Below are 11,001 nucleotides of genomic sequence, written 5' to 3' on the forward strand. Positions count from 1 at the left end.
TCAGTCTACCAGTAGCGCCAGTGTTTCTTTTTGGCAATGAAATGCCACTGAGCAGCAGCTCAGAAGTGCTAAGTATGGAGCCTTATGTTTTATTATCCCTGCTCTTTCCCAGCAGGGACCAATTCCTGTCTGTGAAACTTTCAGAGGCTGGCCAGGTTTTGATGGTTAAGATGCTTTCAGACGCTGACCAGGGTAGCAAATAGTTTCCAGTTGATGTTCATCCCTGCTGATTTAATTCAATAAGGCGACCAGCAAATACGGCTAATGTTCCTATAATACAAACTAGCATAAATATGCCAAGGAGAAGATGATCAACCACCATCGCAACAAACTTCCATTCTTCTGCAGCCTGGGAAAGAAACAAAGGAGATGGTAAAATCTCTGCAGAGCCATGTTTGTTACGGGCATTCTTGTAATTTACTGTCTTGAACAACAGAAAGGCTCTTCCTTAAACTCCACTATTATTATGCAAAAAATACTCATTTTCTTCTCAAAAGCAGGTCAGTGGTTCAGAAAGCCTAAGCAACCTAGAAATGCAAGTTTCAGGACTAAACTGTTTAGAAACCCTGGCAATTTGGTGAACAATTTAATTAAAAAGAAATGGTGAAAAGCTTAATTTTTAGGCAAATGCTTGCTTTTGAGAGAGAGTTTAAAACGCTGAAAGCAAAATGCTCAGTTTGATCCAAGTGGCTTTTGTTTTTCTATTGCTTTTTCATTCTCATGGGATATCTAAGCAATTTCCATTAATTAAGCTCTCGTCCCTGCTTTCCATGCCTAGTATACACTCCAAGGTCTGAGAAAACCTTCTTGGTAGCTCCCTTAGTCTTTTTTCCAGTTGTGGGGCACCGTGAACCACTTGCTCTGCGACTGCCTTTTCACTGGATGCTCTTGGTGGGAACCCAGCACCGTAAGAGAGAGCGGAGTGTGAGGTGCTAAGCGCAGCAGGGCTCAGGATTTCCACCCGGTACCTCTGGCCTTACGGAGCAACACGTACTGGCCTAAGGCATCCTCTACTTCTGCCTTAGTTGTCCCACAAGTAGAAGAGGCTGTTCTAATTTATCTAGAGGACACTGATAATCAAATCTGTTCTGAGGTGGTTCGTAAGTGAATGCAATGAAGTGGCAGCCTTCAGAAGCCACAACTTTCAGTTTATTTGGGGAACTTGACTTCTGAAATCCCCTGGAAGTGATATCAACAGCGCCCAGATGACACAAGCAGCTGGGCTCCACTTCCGAAAGGAGCACTTGCCGGTAACCTGAAGACCCTCCTTGTAAGTCTAGGAGGAAGCGAAGCCCAGAGATGCTGAAGCCATGCCAGCCCTGCTGAGGGTAACGCTTTATCTGCAGAGAGGCATAGGAGTCATGGGGAACATGAGACTACAGCCAGAGCCATCCCACATGCTCCAGGAATTTGGTCACAGGAAAAACACCGTGGTGTGAATTCTTCCCGTGAGAAGGAGGCGCCTCCTTTTCAAGGGCACGGGCCAAATTATTGTCCCAGAGAACTCTCTCTCCGTCTTCAGGCTAGCCTGGAGCTCAGCACGGAAGATCTGTGATCATTTAGACAGGTGAAGTACTGGTACTGAATTATCCATGCAAAAGCTGCGTGAGCTGTGATAACTGAAATAAAAGAGGGGGTTAATTGCATTGAATGTGCTAGAAAGAGGCAGAGCTAGGTTTTCGTGGGGAACACTGCCATATGTGACTCTACACGCATTTATCCTTCCTTTGGCTTGCAACGTGGAAAAAGTCAGTAATCAGAGTAGCTCATGACATGCTTCACTTGCAGGGACTACTTGTAGCATTCACAGGAATAAACCAAAACCTTATTGAAATTGGAATAATCATTTGTAAGTTACATTTAACACTTCCCAGATAAAAATACTAGCCTTTTGGAGTCCGGTTTGCTTCCTAGCTTTTCAAAAGCACAGGAGATTGCTTACTGCAGGGGGAAGATGCCCGAGTGGGAGACAGGAGGAATGTGTTTTAGAACTTGCTTACAGCTCTTGAAACTGCTTTGCACAGACACTCCATCTTTATGGCTTCACATACCACATTTGGAAAACCTTAGCACTGCCACTTTTTTTTCCTTTCCCTTTTTTTTTGACCAAGATTCAATTGCCATGTGCGACTATTATCTGTCGCTCCTTGTTGACTGCATCAAGGGGAGAAGACTGTCCCCTGCTAAAGCCAAAACTGAGTTTGGAGTGTTTTTCTGAGGCATGGATATTTTGCCAAAAAAAAAAAAAAAAAAAGTAGCAATTTGAAAGCAAGAAATGAATCATGCACAAAAAATGCCTTACATTACTGGCTTCTTGGTCCGATTTCATCGTTTCTGCAATGTATTTGATTCCCTCTATAGCATTTTTCACATCTGGATTTTTGGTAAGCGGGGAGTAGAAGTTGACAGGCACAGAACCTGGCTTCCCAGAAATTTCAGAAATATCAATGTCTTCTGCAAAAATACTTTTGTCTTGTTTATCCCTGGATGGTCGTTTCATTGTAGAGAAAAACATGACGTTTGGGATTGTGTCAATAAAGATCTGAAAACAAAGAGGGAGAAGACGACAGTTGCTGGTCAGGGGGGCTGTGTTACAGATGCAGCTGTGTACTGAACAAAGGCAAGCTCTCCAGTCCCAAATCACTTCCTGCGCTGGATCGGCTACAGATTCCCTCTTGGAGTATGTCACAGCCTTCGCCTTAGTCACACTGGGGTTTTTGTCAGCCTTATGCCCTGGGGCAGATGGAGTCACCCGAAGGCCTGTCGCACATTTTCTGGAAACCATTTCCCCCCCGCCGTAAGGGGGGTGCTACGTCCCAGAGCAGACCCTCATCTAATTTGGAACATATTGCTTACAAATCTGGCTTGAAGAATGGACTGCGAAGGATCTCTTTTGGCTACTTATGTTTGACTTTGCTATTACAAATGTTTGTTACACGTGCATATAAGGTTTACAATAATTTCCTTTGGAATAATGGAGGCTTGCTGCCAGAGCAATTTTAAGGGCATGCAGTGTTTGCCTGTTGAAATCTCTCTTCTGCTGGGATTGTTCATGCTGCAGAGTGAATCTGATGTAAGCTGTAGCCTTAAATGTATAATTACAATACACAGAACAATCTCCTATTCATGCCATGGTTTAATATGAAACCAGGCAGGCTTAAAAAAGGCAAGAATAACTGAATGGATTCCCTTTGGTACTGTCTCCCTGGCAAAGAACTTGTAATGACAGACATCCTATTTTTTCTACATCTCGTGGTTACCATTTAGACTAGTGTGCAAGGATCCGAAGGACAGCAGAGTAACTGTATTGATTGGAAAAGTACATAGAAGATCATGGCTTTTGTTAAACTCTCTTTTACAAAATGGGATGCTGAACGCAGGTATCCCCAATGGCCTTTCTGCTCTGCACTTACACGGGCTGGTGAACTTGGCCACTGGCAGGCAGCAGTGTTTTGCAGTCAGATGGAGAATTAGATCAGAAAATGCAATTTGAGTCCAGCTGGCCCATTTTCTTTTCCCTGTACCTTCAGCTGCCTGTGTTTTGACTCATCTGTTCCCTGCAAGACTCTACCTCAGTGGACAATTCTGTTACTTAAAGGAGCACCTTAGCAGTCTTGCTGACTTTATGCACAGCTAAGTAGTAAACACTGGCTCTTATGCCTAGAGAGATTTACCGTGATGCATTTACTTCCCCAAGTCTTGTTGACTTTTATTAGAAAACTGCCAATAAAATACGGAGTGCTCAGTGGAAACCAGGAAACATGCAAAGCCATATAGCTCACCTTCCTGACCCAGTGTGGCATGGTGTGAGTGCTTGGGGAGCGGTGGTGGGTGTTGATGACGATGACCGTGATGATGATTGAAGCAATGACAAACACCATTGTAAACAACATGTATTTGCCTATCAGAGGCACTGCACTGGAGGTGGAGGGAATCAGCTCCACAATGACCAGAAGGAATACAGTCAAAGACAGCAGGACAGAGATGCTGAGAGTCATTTTCTCACCTGCCATGCAAAAAAAAAATTAAAAATAATAATACCATTGCTGTTCCTATCATTCAGTACAGAGAGTATTTATTTGAGAAGTTAGGATGTGGATGATGGCTATTCACACATGTACATGCGTGTGCATCTGGAGTGCTATCATCTCTCCCAGCATCCAAAGCAGTAAGTAGGCTGGCCAAACCTGAGAGCCTAACAGCATCAGTGCCAGCATTAAGGTGGGAATCACCAGGTGTGACGGGGCTGAGGTATGGGTGACAGATATGGAAAGCTTACTTGCCAGGAGCACTTCATGGGCTGTGCATTTTGAATGATGAAGTATATTATATGCACCTGACTAATGCTTGCTCCACAGCCTCCGGGGGGTTCACGTGCCTTACTCTCTGGCAGGCTCATGCTGGGCTGAGTAGGCAGAAAAAAAATTACATCTGACACCAGAGGTCAGTTGCTATTTGAGATCTTCCAGTATGTGGGATGTCAAAACTGAACCACAAAACATGATTCACCCATCATTTTTTCTATCCAGTTCAACTTTCTGTAAAGTTTTCCACTGAAAAAAAAATACAATAAGTATTTCATAGAAGGGTCTTAATGAAATTAAGCAGTATGAAAAGCTGACACAAGGTAAAATGAATGAAGCAGAGGAAATGGTTGCAGGGAGGAAGAGCTGCTCAATGGGGACAAAGGAGGCCAGAAGAGTCCAGGATTACTCTTCATGTCACACGAGGTAATTTCTGTGGAACAGACAACAAGATTTCTGTTCTAACACAGTGCCGAAGGGCCTCACTCACCCCTTGTGTGCTCAGTTACTGCGTGACGTACTAACACACTACCTACCTATGGCAAAACATCAAAATCAACTAGCTAAATCTCTGTTTTGCAGAAGTTAACTAGATAGTTAAGCAGTAACTTCTATGGGAAATCAACCCAATTTATTGATATCAATACTTTTAGCTTTCAGCAGTTACCCTTTATTTGCAGAATGTTTAGAGCGGTTGTTTTGAGTGGAAATGTCCAGTGTTAGCAAGCGCTGCCCTTCAAGTTGGCTGGTGATTTAAAATACTCAGAATTTCTCAGAAACTTGTTAGAAGAGCAATTTCTAAGGCAGCAGAATGAATCAATTCACGTACCTGAATCTGTGGGTAGGTAAAAAACTAACCCGGTTAAAAAGGAGAAGAGCAGGCAGGGAATGATGACATTGACGATGAAGTAGAGAGGCAGGCGCTGCATGAGGAAGTGGTAGGTGATATCCAGGTAGGGGGTATCAGGGCAGCAAGCGTAGTAAACCCAGTGCTTCCAGCCACGGTAGTCCTTCATCACCCACTCCCCACTCTCCATGAAGTTACTCAGATCTGGACGATCACTCTCCTGACAGAAAAAAATATACAAATTCTTAATATTAGATGTTCTGAACAAAATCAAAACTTGGCAGTCACTCAGGAACAGGATTCACAATAACTCAGGCACTTCATGCATTTTTGTGAGCAAACCACCCTTATCTATGTTCTTTTGCCTTAGAATATCATCCTCTACACAGCATGCAACTAAATATTTTACAGAAACAGTCAGGGATATTTGACTAAAGAGAAAGACTGATTAAATATTTACAGATAGGAGAAGTACCTGAGAGGAGAGGGAAAGAGTCCTTGGAAATGTGAAGTCATGAGCAGTGAAAAAGCATCCTCCCCCCAAAAATGAGAAAACAAACAAAAGCAGAACAGGCAGCACCATAAGGAATGGTGTGAAACTGCTGGAGGATAGACACGTAGAAGACTGTTAGGGCCCAGCAATTATGCATATGCAGAATTTTAGAAGCCAAACCAGGAAATGTTGTGCTAGACCTACAAATAGGGCTTTTATATTTTTACAGTTAGTGCCTGCTTGTTTTTCAGTCAAAACAAGTTTATATGCCATTCTAAATCTGAGATTTCCTTAAAAACATATCCAGGTCTTTACTGCTTTTCCCAATTAAAAACTCCTTGCTTACCGGGTTAATAACAACCACGGTACCATCGTATGTCCAAGTTCCCAACTTCATACTGCAGTTCTGCTGGTCAAATGGGAAGTGCGTGACTATAATTTCACAGTAACTTTTAAAAATAGCTGGTGGTGTCCAGGTGATCAGGCCTGTGTGCTCCAGAAGGACTTTGGTGTATTTAACGATGGCAAAATCACCGTCTGCGCTGCAAAAGGAACAAGGACATTAACAGCAATATGGGCAGCACAATTAACATAGTCACAAAAGGAGTTCTCTGGCTGCGGATTGACTGGTCCCCCCAGTGTCATTGTCCCTGCTCCTGGAGAAGCTTGCTCTGAGGAATGCTATCCGCTGGCCCAGATGCCGTGGGAAAGCAGCCCCACCATAGAGGTGCCACGGGGCAGAGCTACCCCCCCTCTCCAGGCAGCTGGCACCCCTTACTTGTTGTAAAGAACAAGGTCTGGCCGCCAGATATCATCTGAGGGGATGCGGATTTTTTTCACACCACCGTAGTCATCTGGATTCCACTTGAGGTTGACGTCCGTCCATTGCTAAAGAGGAAGGATTTCAGCCACTGAGAGCCTCTCCCAGCACTTCTGGGGGTAGTCTTGGTAATTCCTAGAAACATGCACCTCCCTTGCTTTGGGACATGCAGGTAAGCATAAACATATGCTAGTGGGACCCCCAGCTAATTTTTTACATTAACTTAAATTTTGGTTTAAGAAGCTTATTAAAAAAAGAAAATAATATAAAAGATAAGGATACCAGAAGTCTACTGTTTGAAATACAATGCAAAACGCTTTTCTTAAGGCTTTCAGTGTCTAGTGCATTTTGTTCTTGAGATCCCAGAAAGAAGAAACACTCTGCTAGCTGACCCACCTGTCCAAGTTGCCCCTGAAAGTATAAGAGTCATTCATTCCTGGCTGTGTCCAGTGCATTTATTTAAATTGGATGAAATGGTTAGCAATATTTAGAGTTACCTGTTTCAGGCGTACGTTGGTTGTTACAATCTGATTTACTTCATCCTGAAAAAAAAAAAAGAAAAAGAAAGAAAAGGAGACAGTAGCAGCAAAAATCAGGATTAAGGGAGAAAAATTGTTTTCTCAGAAAAATGACACCGTTTGGCACTATCACATAACCAGCAGTTTAACATGTACCACACATTCATACCGTACCACGCTAATAAGCTGAATGAGCTGCAGACCGACGGTGACGACGACGGCGTCCCGATGGTCCTCCACTGGGCGCACCACCTTGTTGTAGTCCCTGAACAAGTCCTCAACAAGGCGAGTCTCGTGTTCGTAGCACAGGGCCAGCCCAGCTGCAGAACAGCAGGGGTGGCATCAGTGGGATGGGACAGGGGACAGGCTGCAGCACCATCAGTCTGAGGTGGGCATGAAGGACATGCTGTCAACAGCAAGCTGCTGGCGGCGGGTGGACACCGAGTCCTCTGTGTGACTCCTTTTTTCAGGTGTCCATTACGTGCATTGCAAATACCGTCAGCAGGGGTAACTACCTATCTGATCTGGAGGTCAGCTTGGGAGTAAGGCAACAACAGCCTCCAACCAGCAGATGAACAAAGCCAAATAGCCGTGATTGTGGACATCAGACCGAGCATTAGGAATCTCCTCCAGGCTCTCCCAAACCACAACTGTGCTTACATGCAATATTTGTGGACAGTTAAGCGCAGGGAATACCCATAATCAGAGATTTCTGATGTAGTCTTCTCCACCTTCAATTCCACAGACTTGCCTGTGACAGTAACACTAAAGGACAGGGCCAAGCGCAACAGTCATTGAGGTGAAAGCACCATCCAGACTCCCTGCATCCGAAGTCTAAGCAGAGCAGGAGCTCCTCTCCACGATGGGAGTTGCTCAGGTTGTGTTCATGGTGAGAGAGAAGGAAACCATTCCCCATGCAGTCTCATATTTCCCTCTCCTCAGGGAAGGTCTCAACCTGCCCTTGGAGAGCTCTGCCCGCAGACTGCTCAGCGTGACTCGGCAGCGCTACACAAAGAGCCCTTGTGAGGAGAGCATCACGAGTGAAAATGGCAGGTAGCAGCGTTTTTTCAGTGCAGCTTTAGCAGTGCGTGTGTATGGCATTGTACTCCCAAGGGGTGAGGGCTCAGATTCCCACCTCACAGACAAACCCCGTTTCCGGATCGCCTGTTGCAGAACAAGCGGCCGCGTCATGTACCCGGACTGTAGCTGCTGTAGGGGAGTAAAGCAAATGGAAGAGGGGCGTGGGGATGTTTTTGTATGCACCCCCTTTTAAAGGTAGTGAGAGGGAACAGAACAGCTGAGCCTCGCCTCAAGCATTTTTGGCAGATCCCATCCTTGCCTTTCCCTCTCTCTTTGAATCCCGGGCCATTGAAGTCAACAAGTATTTTGCTGCTGACTCCAACCTAAGCCAGGATTTCCCCTTGTTTCCTAACTGACTTTTCATCAGCTCCTTTTATGTAGTTGTGCTGAGATGCCAAGGATTCTGTCTCGGGCTTGTCCTGCCATGAGACGGTATTAAAATACTGGGATGCCATTGAGACAAGCTGTCTGCAGCAGACAAGCACTGCTCGCTTCCCCTGCCAGGAGGCTGTGCTGGGATGGGCAGGGGTCGTCTTTCAGTTTTTAAGTTATAGTCACACCATCATATCTAAGTCAAGCTCTTTGCTATGCTTTATTAATCCAATTAAAATCCTTCACATTGCTACCTTCCGGTGTGGCTTGGTAGGAAATTAGTATACTGCTTAAATTTGGTGAAAAGTTTTTAGGATCACAAAATACTTATTCTTTTAAGGGACAGTTTAAAAAGAATTATCCTGGTACAACACATGTAGCTGCAAATCAATTCTGTTCCTTGTCAGTAGTCCCAAAACTTAATATTTCTTGTAATGAATTTTTACATTTCAAGCCATGTTTACTAGATCTTTTGGCACATTTTGAAATGCATGTAGCACTAGAGTAAATGGGAGCATGGCAAAAAGATGACAGAGAGAAAAACAACTTAACACAAAAATTTCTCACTTCAAAGTATCTGGTGTCTGAAATTACAAATATCTGAGCTGTTACCAATGCACTCCAAAGCTCTCATTTAAACAATTTGGTGTGTTCATAAAACCTTATCAGCAGGACAGGCTGCTCCCAGAACATGCATTCACTGATACCAATGTATACGCAAAGCCCTGGTCCTGCACGCTCAGGAAGGAGCTGATCCGCGTTCAAGGTAATGGCTGGAACACCTTTACCTGCAGAGACGAGGAGGAGTATGAGATGGATCTTCATCATCCCGGCTCCCTCTTGCTGCAGTCATGCAAACGGAGTCACACAAACGCCTTTAAGGTCTCTTCAGAGGAGGGCTGTGCTGCCTCCTGCCAGGGTGCAGGCGAAATATAACCGCCGAGGTATTGATTTACAGCAGCTGTTTCTGGGAATGACAGCTGAGGGCCACTGTGCCGCTGGGTTGGAAATGGGAGCACGCTGCGTTTCACCAGTCAAGTATCTTCCGCCGTTTACAGAAGGTCATTTTTTCTAAGTGGCAATGCGATCTGTGACTTAATAAACAAATAAATCTATAAATGAAGATAAGAAAGGATTATCTGTACATTATCTGAACATCTCAGTGAGATCTCGGAAACTTCCCGAGCTGGAGACCCAAAGCTGTGCATCATCCTTTTTGACCAGAGCAGCTTGCCAGATTTGGGATTTTGTTTCTCTGAGGGAAAAGAGATCACAGTAATTTATTTCTGAGGTACCCTCACCGGAGTACAGACTGCGTGCTGGGATGAGGCTGCTCCCTTTGCCTCACAGATGGAGAAGTGAAAAATCTTTGAAGAAGTGAACAAATACGTTCAAGAGAGATCCATCTCCTTGAATCTACTGGGATTTGTAGAAGGTACTCAGTAGAGTTCCCCCCCTTGAAAGCTGATAACTAACCTAACTAACCTGAAGTAAGAGGGAAAACCCTCCCACAGATACCTATAGGCTTACTGAACTGTGAAAGGCAAACGGTAGGAATGTATGTTTGGTTTCTATAGCAGGGCAGGTCCAGCGGACTCCTGCAGGGCATGCTAGTGCTTTCTCATTATTGTCATAAATCACCTGGAAAAGGGGTGAGAAGTGCAGTGTTTGGTAATAATACTCAGTTATTCAGGCTAGCAAAGGAAACAACCAACGGTGAAGAATTATATATGTATATGATGAGTTCCTCTCAGCTCACTGATATCACTCAGGAACAAAATCTTGAGACAGATAGTTCTGTGAAGTGCTCAGCAGCATGAGAAAAGCAAGTCCATCAGTTCCTAGGAAAAGAGATGAAGCAAACAGGAAAGATGTCGCTATAAATCCATGGTGTCCTCTTTGCAGTTCTGGTCCAGGCTGGGAAAAGGCTCAGGAGAAAGTGACAATGACATCCATGGTACAGACTGGCTTCCGTACTTGGAACGGATAGGTAGTATGAATCTTCAGTCTGGAAGAGAAGCCAGAGAAAGAAAGGGCTTTGGTAGGGTCTGTAAAATCACAAGTGGTCTGGAGAAGGCATATTTGGATTCACTCACTGTTCCAGTGTAAAAAAAGTAGAGGGCATCGAGGGATACTTGAGTTGGCAAGCTTAAACAAGACGCTTCTCCACACAGCACAGCCATGGTGGAACTCACGCCACAGGAGTTTCTGGTTGCCAGAAGTTTGTGTGTATTCAGAAAAATCAGTTTGATAAATTCATTTCATGCTATTAAATAAAAAAAAAACCAAACCCCAAGAAGTCTGTCACAGAAGTCCCAGAGTCACAAGTGACAGGAGGCTGGGGCAGCGTCCTGGAGAAATACTGCTAAATGCTTGCCCCATTCTTGCACTTTTCCCTAGGCACCTGCTGTTTGGAGACGTTGGACTAGGTGACCTGCCACAACCACTCCTACACACTGCTCCCAACTTCCTTTTCCAGAAAACGTTCCCAACAAAAACCTTTCTTAGCTTTGCCTCTGGGTGACACCAGACGTACTTTCTATTTCTTATGGATATCCTTTGTGCTG

General features: G+C 44.5%; 1 protein-coding gene across 1 annotated transcript; it reads right to left on the minus strand.

Moving 5' to 3' along the window:
• Positions 1-217: 217 nt before the first annotated feature.
• Positions 218-9,460, minus strand: CHRNA1 (cholinergic receptor nicotinic alpha 1 subunit). Its single transcript, XM_059820169.1, has 9 exons — positions 9,223-9,460; positions 7,157-7,302; positions 6,962-7,006; positions 6,423-6,532; positions 5,991-6,186; positions 5,134-5,371; positions 3,783-4,006; positions 2,303-2,542; positions 218-349 (listed from the first exon to the last, which is right to left on the minus strand). The coding sequence occupies exons 1-9, from the start codon at positions 9,260-9,262 to the stop codon at positions 218-220; spliced, it is 1,371 nt and encodes a 456-aa protein (XP_059676152.1). The 5' UTR covers positions 9,263-9,460.
• Between the last annotated feature and the right edge of the window lie 1,541 nt (positions 9,461-11,001).

This window comes from Gavia stellata, chromosome 8, assembly GCF_030936135.1.
Source record: "Gavia stellata isolate bGavSte3 chromosome 8, bGavSte3.hap2, whole genome shotgun sequence".
Taxonomy (NCBI): Eukaryota; Metazoa; Chordata; class Aves; order Gaviiformes; family Gaviidae; genus Gavia; species Gavia stellata.